Genomic DNA, 13,322 nt, shown 5'->3' with positions numbered 1-13,322 from the left:
TGTAAGCAACTGCATGGGTTGCTGAATACCTACATGAGTGTCTATAGGTTATTGATTTGTTGTCTGAGTATCTGTATGGGTCCCTGAGTGTCTGTGTGGGTGGGTAGGTGTATGAGTCTGTGCATAGATGTCTGAGTGGGTGATTCAGTGGTTGTATGGATTAAAAAGTGCATCTGGAAAGGGCTGTATGGGTGAGTTAGTGTGTCTTTGGGTGTGTTGGTGAGTGAATACATGTCTCAGTGGTATATCTGTGACTAACTACATATGTTTTAAGCCACTATATGTGAGTGTTGGAGTATATAAATGAGTATATGTGAGACTAAGTTATTTCAAGAGTGGGTGTATAAATAAGTGTCTGCTTCTATCAGTGATTGTATAAGACAGTAAATATGTGTTAGTATCTGTATAAATAAGTGATGTGGTATGTCTAAAAATAACGAAGTTGGTATGTATAACTGTATACATGAATAAATGGGTATGTGATTCATTCTTTGTATTACTGATAAGGCGTGTGAGTAACTCTATGGATGAGTGGCAGCGTATGACTGCATGTATAGATGTATGAGTGCATATTATAGTCCTCTCTTGATGAGTAACTATATGTATAAGTGACTGGGTGTGTGTATAGACCTAGGAAATAGTGAATGCTATGTAGTATATGGCATTCTTCTGTGTATGGTTTCAATAATAGTAGTCAACATTTGAGAATGGGTGTATCAAAGTTCATATTAGAGCATCAGTATGTGCATTAGATTGTCACGTGGATGATGTCATGAGTGATGTCATTGAGATGTCATCAGTGATGTCATCAGTAATGTCACTGACCATGTCATGAGTGATGTAATATGTGACATCATCAGCAGTCCCTTTTTTTTAGTGAATTTCAAAGGTTTTATAAATGACAATTTTTAATGTATTAATTGTTATACTGATTTTTTTTATACTGATTTACTACATGTTTTAAACTATTTATTTTTAGATATATTTTTTTAAATTACAATATAATTACATTATACATTACAATACAAAATATACTTTCTCAGAATGAATTACTTTAGTTTAAATACTCGGCCACGGCACATGACTTCACAGCATAAGACACACAATTTGGGCTCACGCTTTAATCCCCGAGTCCCGCACCAGCTCACCTTACCCACATCAGACTCTACCCAATACCTCACTTAATTTCTGTAGCCCACCACTTACACACCGGTATGGGTAAATACTTCACTTCGCACCCCCTTTATAGCACACCCTAAACACCCCACAGAGGTTACAGTACTCCTACCCTCTTATTTCCCACTACTTTCCCCCTTTTCTCCACCTTTTTTCACCTTACTCGCTTCAACGGAATCACAAAATGGCAGCCAACACTTCCTAGTTGCAACCGCTCGCAGCCAATCAGCAACAAGCTCGTGCTCGTAAAGCCTCAGCCAATTAGATGGCAGAATTCCCAAATATCGATATCTGTAAATTTCGATATTTCTCAAACACTACTGAACGAATTTACAGCAAATAAACAAAAGTGTGCTTTCTAGACCAAGACCCTTCTCCCTGCCAAATTTAGGGTAATTCCGTTCACCCATTCGACCTGTAGCCTTGTCTAAAGTTTCCTATGGAAATTAACATGGAGAAAACACGTTTCGGCGATCGGCGCCAAAGTTATTGCGAATAGAATGTTGCCATTTTCCTATAGTAACTAGGTATTAACTATAACTACCTACTGGTGACCGCCAGTAGGTAATATATGTATGTATATATATATATTCACTGAAAAAACCATAGGTTTCACACACGTTATAGTTACGAATTAGCATTTAAAAAACCTTGCAAATTCACTTAAAAAACCATAGGTTTCACACATGTTATAGTTAGCTGGACATTTCACTCGTAAAAAAAAAAACCAATGAAATTCCCCCGTTATAGTTACTGCAGGCAACTATAACTCACGCAACCGCAATCCTCTGCTGATGACGTAAGATATTACATCACTGTATTTAGACACTTATTTACCCATGTCTTCTTCCATTAATCTTTAGCTATACATATATTACAAATATTTATTTTTCAGAAAGACACATATGTCATCAGTGATGTAATATCTGACGTCATCAGCAGAGGATTGCGGTCGCGTGAGTTATAGTTGCCTGCAGTAACTATAACGGGGGAATGTCATTGGTTTTTTAGGAGTGAAATGTCCAGCTAACTATAACATGTGTGAAACCTATGGTTTTTTAAGTGAATTTGCAAGGTTTTTTAAATGCTAATTCGTAACTATAACGTGTGTGAAACCTATGTTTTTTTCAGTGAATTTGTACATTTTTTTAAATGCTAAGTTTTGTTTTTATTCAGGTTTCACACCGTGCGCGCACCGAGCACCCACGGTTCGGAGAGCGCGCAGGGTGCACGCACCTCGCGATTTAAAAAAATAAATAAATTAGTTTTTTTCTCCCTTGGGGGTCCTTCTGTGACCCCTGACCAAGGCTAGGGGGCCAGGAACTGTCCACTCTGCCCCCTTTTCACGTTCTCCACCTTTGTTTTTCACCCCCTCAGACTGCGAGAGACAAAATGGCGGCCGACACTTCCTGGTTTCGACCGATTCGAATGTTTACCGACATCTAACAACCAATCAGAATTGCGCTCGCGCACGGCAGGGTGCGCGCACCGTGCGCGCACGGTGCGCGCGTATAGATATTGATATGCTTTTAAATGCTATTTTCTCAGGAAATACTGAACAGATTTACACCAGACCTGCAAAAGGCACTTCCTTGACCTTATGGCTATCTCTCTGCCAAATTTCAAGTAATTCTGTTCAGCCGTTCGGGCTTTAGCTGTGTCTAAAGGTCCTATGGAAAAATGCATGGGGAAAACGCGTTTTGGGACCCCCCTTTTTTCTCGGCCCCTGCTTGACGAATCACCCTGAGACTTTCAGGGTAGGAGCTGAACGGAGCGTCCCATTAGTTTTGAAAATTTCGTGAGGATTCGTCATGCGGCGCCAAAGTTATTCAAAATAGAATTTTGAGATTTCCTATGGAAACTAGGTTGTAACTATAACTATCTACTGGCGACCGCCAGTAGATAATATAGTTTGTATTTGCCACCATAATTGACCCAGGAGACCCCATCCTCTAGGTCCCAATGAATCAATAAATTTAATAAGGGAAGAGAGAGGTCATGTGCCCCTTTCCTGAGCATTAAAAAAGCCTTGGGGACCGAATCCGTCAGGGCTGACACTTTCATTAAAGTGAAGGGGGGCCACGCCATAATTGAAATATGAAAATTTGGTATAAGCCAATTCTACCATGATTTCAGGAGAAAGCACCTTAACCGTGTGCATAATCCTAAAGCCAGCAAAAACGTAGTCAGCAAACAGGAGTGTTAGTGGGGCAAGGTCTGGGGGGAGCCATGCCAAGGGTGCCAGGTCTAACAGTTGAAATTAATTATTGTTATTGCAAGCTCATATTAAATAATTCACACAGTGTGCAAGCATCAACAAGTCCAGCGCCATTTAAATCACAAAAAATTTAACATTAAGGAAAGGAGAAAAACATTGTTAAAAACATTTGCAGTTTGCCAAGCCACTTTATACATTTTCAGATTTCACAACTCACCTGTGATCTTGCCGTTGGCTTCCAGTGGAGGCTGCCAGCTGACAATGACCGCTCGAGGTTTACCTTCCCGCGTAATTACCGTCAAGTCCTTGGGAGCGGAAGACGGGGCTACATAATAAAGAGAAAGCATCGTGAGAACTAGCATGCAAACCTCTCTGAGCTCCGCCATCACAGAGCCAGTGACGTACACATGCGAGCGCTCGTGTCCCCAGTGTATTGTCATAGAATGTTCAAATCAAACTTCAGAATCTCGTCAGATTCTACCTTGAATATTTCATGATCGCAGGCATTTGTCTTCTCTCGGAAGAAGAAAACAGCAAAGGGTAATCAGGGAGTCTACTTAAACATTTGAAAATTATTCATTGCTTATTACGCTACTAAAGATCATTGTTCTGCAATGGTGCAATTTACATAATCTGTTACGTGTTTTGTAAAATACCTTAAAATTTAACAAGAGAAAGAACTAGAACTGAATTGTCGAATTTGTAGCAAAAATTGTGCTCATTACCCAACCTATATTTGCCATTTTTCAATTGTAAAGCGCAATGTTCTAAAGGTGTGGAAATAATGTGCGAATTATAGATGTTTTCCCATTGTGTGAATCTAATTTAAAATGGACAAACTCACTCTGTAACAATGTAAGTCGGGGGAGGCAATCTACATACCTACAATACACAATTGAGCACAATGGCACGCAAACATAACCTAACACAATGCCATTGGTGAACTGTTGTATGGTGTTGCTGTTTTTTGTTGCCACTGTGTTTTAGTGCAATTAAGGTATGCTGTATTTTAGCCATTGTGTCAGTGTCCTCGTAACGTCGTATATTGTGTTAACGTGATGTTTTATATTGTTTTGTTCTTTTGCAGTCTTATTGTGTCGAATTGTTGTGCTATTTGGTGTAGCTTAGAGTCTAGTTACATTCAGCCTTTTCATGGTGGTGTGCTTCTGTTGTTTGATTCGTGTACTATTCGTGGGTGTATTGTACGTCTGCACTTTGGCCGTGGTGGTGTGCTGTGCTGATTTTATGCTATTGTGGTTCTGTTTTGCTGTTGAACCACAACTACAGCCCTTGTGCTTAAGTATGCTCAAGTATTCATGTCACAGTGTACCACCGACACAAATATGCTTCTATGACCCACTGTCACAATGCGTTTGCGCAATTTGCCAATAATATGTAATAACATTAACCTAAATATGTTTTGTGATCCTACGTAGACATCAAGTGCCTGACTAAAAGAATGCTTGTTGAGCTCACATTGCTGGAAAAGGATGCAGGACATCAATCCTAAACAATACCCTATTGAGATGGGCTAGAAAGGTGAAAGGTGAAAGGCTGTGGATGCAGAGGTTGCTGGAAGCTTATATGTCCAAGTAACAGGAAAACTACAAGTCCAGTCTGCTGCAAGGCCAGACGTCATGTGGTCTACTTTCGTTTTCTATTTCTTACACTTTTATTCTACCTTCTACAATTAGGAAAAGGATAAAGAAACCCCATAACAATGGTACAGTTTTGGTAAGGCAAGGGACTCTTTAAACTTAATTTCGTATTATATCATAATTCTAAATGCATATTTACATTTATCGTAAAAAAAGAAAAAAAAACAATCAGTGCTATTAGGTCCAGCTGCATACACTTGTGAGCACAAAGGCTAAAGCACATAACACCCAATGCCTTCCTAGCTTCACAAACAGTGGCATCTAATAGTGCACCGCTGTAAATGTAATAATGGCATTATTGTGGTCGGTATTTACTGGAATCTGCCTGTACATGTCCACCCAACTTGGGCCTAATGTCAACTGTCGAGTGCTGAATGTTTCATCAGTTCATAATACACAACCACAGGCACGTGCTCATCTTTATGGACAGAAATTAAAATATATAAAGAAAAAAAACATAAATAGCATGTTATGCTGAAGGGGAGCAGAGAAAATATCTAATAATACTTGGAGCAGAGGGCCCTAAAAAGGTTACAACGAGGAATCAAAAACATGTTTAATGAAATCTGAAAATAGTTATTCCTTCATTAAATGCCGCACTCCTCATAAAGCAGCAGATGGTGTAATGAGGATATTGTAATGAGCAACATACTGAAGTTTGAGTAAAGCTGCTCTTTTCTCATAAGTGGGGTGCTCTTAGCTTTTCACATTCTGTAAAGGACAAATCAGTCTCCTCCGGGCTTACTAAACAGAGTTTTCCATAAATCTGAACTGGCAGCTACCCCATCTGGCAGCTTCCTAGAAAAATACACTCACAACACTTGTCAAAGTTCAAAGTACATGCAAAAAGACCAAAGACAAATCCATGTGGACTTTCAAAGAGCCCTGCGGTCCAGCAGGGCAGGGTGTTTGTCCCCTGAATGATGTTATGCACTGACAAAGTGAATGTCATTGTCAAACCGAATGAAACCCTCAGCGATGCCAATTGCACATCACACCTGTATGTACAAGTCAGGATATTGACATATGGGTCTACGTAAGGATATATCTTGAAATATAACTACTTTTAGTATCTTGAAGTCAAGCCATACTATTTCTTTAGCAGTAACATGCTCTTCTCGAACAGAAATGGGTGAATGAATAGAACATTTGAAACAGTGATCAACATATAATGAAAAATGTGAAATGGGGAGAAGGCATGGGTACATTAAAAGTGAGTAAAATGCAATCAAGGTGCCTTACCATAGGTTTTCCATTTACATTGTCACTCTCTGCTAGGGGTGGCAAAAGCGGCTAAACATGTTCAGTACGGATAAGGCCAGAGCGGTGCAAAGAAATTGAATGCAGGAATCTGCTTCAACTATCCCACGATCACACCTCATCCATTTAAACGTTGTTTTATTTCTGTTTACATCTTGATATGGTTCATTTGAGAACTCATTATTAGGCGATGATGGAATTTGCAGACAGCCTGTGGTGACCATTTGTAAATTACAGGTGTCTTTTCAGCAACATAAACACCTCCTGTGTGATGCATCACACAGTGCAACCTGATGGCCTCTTTGACACTCATCAGTGGCATCAAGGCTAGTGTTGCAATCCCTCTGATGCCTGCCAGCTCTTGCATGGTGGAGTTTTTGTACAGACAGTTCATATAGACAAGCACATTTTTATATTTAACAAAGGTAGAAGTAAAATATATAAGGCAACGCATTTTTTAGACTACTCGGGATAGAGCTCAACCTAGTAATAAAACCAAAGATTGGATCTCAGAGATCAAATCATACCCCCTTATGGTAATTGGTTAGTTGCCTTGGATTGGCTGAAATGTGATACTGCGTTAACACCAATGGGCTATGATGACAACCTACCCAGTGATACTTTTGGAGGCCTATGTATTTGTATCATTATATAATCACCTAATACTTCAATCTCAAAGGATTTCCTGAACCACGGTTGCAACATTAAGCAGTCACCATGACAGGAATGAGTACTGACTTACAGTTGTGGTAATTACATCTCAAAAGGAGATCAGCTGTCCGTAGGTATTAGAAAAGGCTCAAAGCCATAACCAGATGCTGCTATCTGACATGCAGACTAGGTGTGGTCACCAAAGAGATGCTTGTCACTGACATTGCAATTAACAGTCAATTTCAGTTTGGTAGCATTTTTTAACTTCCATTTCAATTTCTATAGTTGACAAAAATGTTGTCAGCATCAAATGGTGTGCTCCACTTGTGATAATTTTAGTACAGTAAGTAGTGTCAGCAGCATTTAACAACAGGTGGAAAACCATAACATCAGTGGTAATATGTCAATATATCCACATCAAGATTACCACTGTCTGGTGGAGGAGTAGAAATTTTTGAGGTGCGTAGTACATATGATCCATGACCTGAGTATACCAGTCAGACTTACCTCTAGGTCTAACTATAATGCTAGGAGGCAGAGAGAGAGATTGTATTGCCCTTTCTGTCCCTGTAGCTGTGAAGGAGCTTGGACTCCTGCTAAGGTTCAGTATTATAGAATTTTATTAGTAATGTTTTATGCTCATTACTTGAAATAAAACACTTTTAATAAGCCAGTATGAGATACTATTGTCATAATGGAATGTAATTATGACCATTAGGAGTTGTCAGAATTAAAAACAGAAAAAAGTATTTTATTGTTTGCATATATTTGGTTATTTTATTTTTGTAGTTTTCTATATAGCTACTCCAGCTCTAGTTTTTGTCAGAAAACTTTGCATTTCTTGATTTTTCTTCTTAATTACAATGAACTTATGTCTTTAAAGCAGAATATGCCTTTTCAGGTTTCACTTTACTTTACCTACATATGCGAGTAGCTATGAGGATAGTTACAGTTTGTTCACGGCAAGAAAATCAGTAGCGGTCGCCTTGATACTGGCGTGGCTAGACTACTGTAACAGTCTCTTGGCAGTAGCCAACAAACAAACATTAAAAAGACTCCAAGTTGTCCAACATGCAGCTCTGAAAACTCTTCACTGGCTCCCACTACACAAGAGAATACTCTTCAAGATTCTCTTTATCACCTTTAGAGCCTCACTCAAACTGGGGCCACATTACCTCTCATCTAGATTCACCCTCTACAGTACAACCAAAACCCTCAGGTCATCATCAGCTAACCTTCTCAAACCTCCCAGTTTCAGATGCAAAACTAGGGGAGGAAAAACATTAACTGCACTAGGCACCAGGGCCTGGAATCTACTGCCACCGCATCTGAAACACAATATAGGAAAGAACTCAAGACTTGGATTTTCTGATCCCTGGATGAACTTTGTCTCTCTCTCATCTAAGAATTTCTGAGCAGCAGCTCACCTCCATACCAGCGCCAGGATGCTCCTTTCTGAGTGGCAGTTTTGCGCTTTACAAATACCAATTTTCATTTCATTTCATCTCAGATCACCCTCATATGGCAGATGATGATAGTTGCAATCTTGTGATAGTAATTTTTCAACAGCACAAATTAGAGATGTTGTGGTGGCTATTAATTCGTTATGGAGTATGTATTCTGCTGGGGAGACAATTGCAAGTTGATTGAGAAATGAAACAGCTGAGAGCACCCTAAAATGTTTAATTAGCAGATTAATCCTGGTGAGACTAGGTATGTTCCTTTGAAGGTGAAGATGTTCAGTTGTTTGCACAAGAAGATAAGGGATGGGGTGCAGGGTATCAGCAGATGTTCAATTCACCGGGTACGTATTCAGGAACATCACGTATTTTAAGCTGTGTCCCCAGTGGGGATAAGTTTGCTAGTTACACGTACACACAATGTTTACTTTTGGGCCGACCTTCTGCCTCTTTCCAGTATTTAAATCAATATGCTTCTCAGTTGAAGGTCACTGAGGTGTTCTTCCAATTATGTGTTTTAATTAAATTGTGTATCTCATTTACAATGCGGATAGTGTCCTCAGATCCTCTTGAGAATGACTGCTATTTACCATTCTCTCCTGTGGTGTGAGCTATTTGAGACAGCAATCTTCATCAATGAATGTAATGAGATCTTGTTTATGAGAATTACAGATGCAATATATAAAGCAATATATAAAAAGGAGCCACGATATTTGCCTGGCACAAACTCAAATTCTGAAATACTGAACAGACCTCTTTTTAAATCTCCGGCTACCATCCCAAAGAAACCTGACTGAAGTGTTTTTTCAGTTTTCAGAATTACCTGATTCATAAGTGGTGGCGTGTGCAGTCATACTCCAAGTGCTTGACCGTCTTCCTTTTGTTACTGTGACCGAGAACTCATACATGGTGTTTGGCTTCAGACCCGTAACAGTGTGACTGAGAGCTGTTGTATCCGCAGACTATGCAAAAAAATGAGAAGCACACCTTGTTAGCAGATGACAAAAGTAAACTTTTGAAAAATGCTCATGCCTTCAAAGATCATGTTGATTGACTGTGGTGCGTTCCTTCAATGAAGGATCTATTTGTAATTCATTATAGCGTGCTTTAAACCATTTGTTAGGTGCAGTGCAAACAGCTATAGACACCATTCTTTGAAAACCTTTTCTTTTTAAACCATAACTTTACCAATTATATTTATGTTGTTTGTGGCCCACGAAGAGTCCCCCACATAGTAGTAGAAGAGATTCTACACACCTGTGAGAAAAGAACACATGCAATTCTGTTTATTCAAGGCTCACCTGTTCTAAGTACAACTCACAGAATACTATCAACCCCACATATATAACCCTATCTAAATGCACAGTGGTCTCCGCACCAAGGGAGCATATGCAGTATGACAAATACCATGACCATACTCCTCTTTTAATACACAGTTACATTTTTGGTAAGCTAGCTTATTGGCCATGTTCAAAATAAAGAAGAAAGGAGAATTACACGATCCAAGGGTTTTCTATTTGCTAATGTTCAATAAAGACGCTGTAGAGGGATACAGGATACAACTTTGTCAAGAGTGTCAAATAGGAAACACCCAGAACTAATTATATTGTGCAAAGTATATGCCTAAGCAAAATGTCGGTGCCTTACCTGGTTTAGAAAATGTACACTAGTTTGACACAATAGGTCCAACTATATATTTTATACATCAAATTAAATGATCTATTTTACACATTTCCTACATTTAGATGACTATTTAATATTAATATCTTTTCAAATGCTCGTAGTTCTATTAAAAAATATAATATATATTGGCTACATTACAGAATATATCAAACAATCAATATAATTAAATAGAACATGCATACCACACTTCTATCAAGTGATAGGATTTTAACAATCCAAAAAGTGTACATATATCTAAAGATGATATATTGCTTTCTCAATTGAGACACAACAAGCTTGTCAATTTCATCCCAAAAACACGCTCATAGATATTAAATGAATAGGATTAATTAAAAACTAAAAGTATGTAATCAAAAGGACACACTCAGTGAGCAAAGCAAAATTCAACAACAGAGCATTTTGTTAGGAAGTCACCTTGTATTTTGCACTGGTAGAGTAGCTGGTCCTCCAGCGAACTGTGTAAAAGCGAACTTCTGTTGTCTTCTGGTTCTTTGGAACAGAGTTGTCTGCCCAGCTAACTCTGACTGCATCCTGCGTAAGGGCTACAGCTTGCACACCTACTGGGGGGAGCATGGGGGTGGAGATATCTGGGACTGAGGTGGGGAAATCATCAAGCAAAGGATAAAAATCAACTTCTAATGGGTCAATGGGATCTGGGTAAAAAAAAGTGTCAAATGAGCACATCGAATGAGAAATTAAATAGCAGTCAAGCACATCACGATGAGTTACATGTAAAATAATGATAATCAATGATGGGAAGAGACATAAGAAGAATAGAGAAAAACAAGGTTATTAAATAGGATACTGAAAGGTTTACAAAATATGCACAGTCATTGGCAAATGTACATTTTCATTTGTATTATTCTTTGGCACATCATTGCACTTCATCAATGAATGTGTATCCTTCATATGCCTTCAGATCCTGATAAAAGCAAATGCGTGTTCTCTTTATATAGAAATAACAATGCCATTTGTATAATATTTTACTGACAATAGAGAAAGAATCAAGTAAAGAAAGTAGAGTGTCTAGGGAAAAATAGATTGCTTGGAAATTGATATTCCACATAACTGCAAGAAAATCTACATATCTATTCTTATTGTTGTCATCCAGTTTGCAACATGACAACTCATCACTTGAATGTACAAGTAAATAGCAGTGTAAATTATATTTTTTATAGCGCAAGATGTGCTACCATAGTAGATATGAATCCCCTTTACTCAATGGCGTCCTTGATATTGTCCTATGGCACCACACACCCCCTAAAGGAGGCTATCATGCACAAAGTAATGTTTAAAAGATTGTTGCATTAGTGACAAATGTATAAAGGCATGTGTGTTTGTCCATGTGTGTTTGTATGTTTAGTTAAAAACTGAAAACGTATTTATGTCTGAATGTTTTATTTTGGTAGAACATGCGCATAAGCTAATTTGTAGTATCACCCATCCATATGTTTTTCATTATTTTGTCAGCGCCTCTGTTTATCTGTTCTTAAGAATTTCTATATATTTATCTTCCTACTTTTAGTCATATTCATTCAATCTATAAGCATGTTGCCCTAGATGATTAACAGTAAATGCACTCATCTTGACAGGATACAGGACTCATATTCAGAACTTTACAAGTTACAGAGCAGTCCAGTCATTCAGAGGTCACTTTTCACTACTATAGACAAACACACTTCATTAGAGGTTGATTACTAAAATTTAAAGGTGATATAATGTGTTTCTGCTTCCCTGGAAAATTCATAATTATACTTCCCTCCACCAACCAAGTCTCTGTACTGGGATGGAAAAACAGAATCTTGTTTGGGAGTGAGATTCTTTCCTCAGATTCTGTCAGCACCAACCTTCTGCATTCATATAGTTATAGAATAATTGTCTGTTTCTATCGGATTTCCATTTCGGATTTCCCTCTCTGGTGAATTAAATAAATATGTCACGGTCCACAAAGTCACAGTGAAAAAAGGCATTTTCTGTGCGCTCCTTGTAGCTGTGAATCAAGAGCATACTATGCCAGTACTCCCACCTCCCCCTTCTGCCTCACTGGTAGAGGGACTGGCATGCTCTGGCCCTGAGTATATATAGTAAATCAGAAAGTCTACACTGCTGCTTGAGATGTTCAAGTGAGTTTAGATTCCATTTTCTTATCACAGACTATTTCTGATTCGATGACACCATGAGAAACACAAGCCACTGCAAAGAAGGATGACTCAATAAATCCAGCACTCGATACTAGCAAAACCAACTCAGCCTCCAGACTTTTGACGTCTGTAAGGTACTAATACATTGACTGCTGTTCACTCCCCTTAGAAACAAGAGTAGCAATGTATTACAACAGGTTATCATTATTTTTGCACTGCATGGTCCCTTTAAGCTAATTTTTTAGATAATGAATATTTATTTAAAACAAAATAAAAATGCTACATTTTTGTGTACATCACTATTTTCAAGAGGTATTGCTGTTCTGACAGCGCTATAACTAACAGACGTTCCTATTCCTAATGTGAGGGGAGTCGGTTTATAAACCTCAGAATTATAGTTACCTGTATATCCTATGTTTAGCAGACAATACGGAAGTTGAAGAAGAATGCGCTCTCGCAATGCTACATCAGTTTGGACGTGTAACATGTTTGGCTCAGCCTTCATAGGCGCCCAGTGTGAGAAAGCGCAACCAGTCTGACTGATAAGTAGCTCATGGAATGTTTGATCGTAAATTAAGCTCAGCTGGAGTTCCCAACATGCTAAAGTGTCCTTTGAAATTCGAGACCTTTAATGGTTCTCTTGACCCATCTTACTTTAGCAGAGAGTCATTAAAGGAGTGATAGACTCTGTTTCTATGGTCTCCTCTCAGTGACTGCAGTTGTATTGAATATGGCCCTACCATTTAATTTTCTGTCACGTGGTTCAAATGTTAGCAAGATGGTGAGGCAGGGCCTAATTTTTCACTGCCATCTGTTTGTGTCCTGAAGAAGCACGCAACGCCACGGTGGGGTGTCTGCTATTGGAAATACTCACACAGCGCTTCTGGCGCTCTGTTGAAATCGAGCCAGAGGTATGTGCCGCCAAGTTGTGTCTCCAATAAAAGGTTTAACCTCTTGAGTGCCCATGACGAGCTGGTCTCGTCATAGGCCGCGGTTGCGCTGTGCCCATGACGAGACCAGCTCGTCATAAACCCCGCCCGCTAATGAAACGCCCGGCACAGGGCGGGGAAAGGGG

At 39.0% G+C, this 13,322-nt stretch overlaps 1 protein-coding gene across 5 annotated transcripts in view; it reads right to left on the bottom strand.

Moving 5' to 3' along the window:
• DCC (DCC netrin 1 receptor) overlaps positions 1-13,322 on the bottom strand; it is a 1,201,728-nt gene that overhangs the window by 119,448 nt on the left and 1,068,958 nt on the right. For 3 of the 5 annotated variants that reach the window (XM_085629855.1, XM_085629864.1, XM_085629892.1), the window contains exons 17-19: positions 10,521-10,759; positions 9,247-9,385; positions 3,612-3,719 (exon numbers count right to left, since the gene is read on the bottom strand). In XM_085629855.1, the coding sequence (XP_085485981.1) occupies positions 3,612-3,719; positions 9,247-9,385; positions 10,521-10,759 (486 nt within the window). The remainder of the gene's footprint in view (positions 1-3,611; positions 3,720-9,246; positions 9,386-10,520; positions 10,760-13,322) is intronic. The other 2 variants (XM_085629873.1, XM_085629882.1) reach the window with 1 other exon arrangement.

This window comes from Triturus cristatus, chromosome 2_1 (genome assembly GCF_964204655.1).
Source record: "Triturus cristatus chromosome 2_1, aTriCri1.1, whole genome shotgun sequence".
Classification (NCBI taxonomy): Eukaryota; Metazoa; Chordata; class Amphibia; order Caudata; family Salamandridae; genus Triturus; species Triturus cristatus.
Note: the sequence above shows the minus strand (reverse complement) of the source record. Positions and strands in the feature narration are given on the sequence as shown.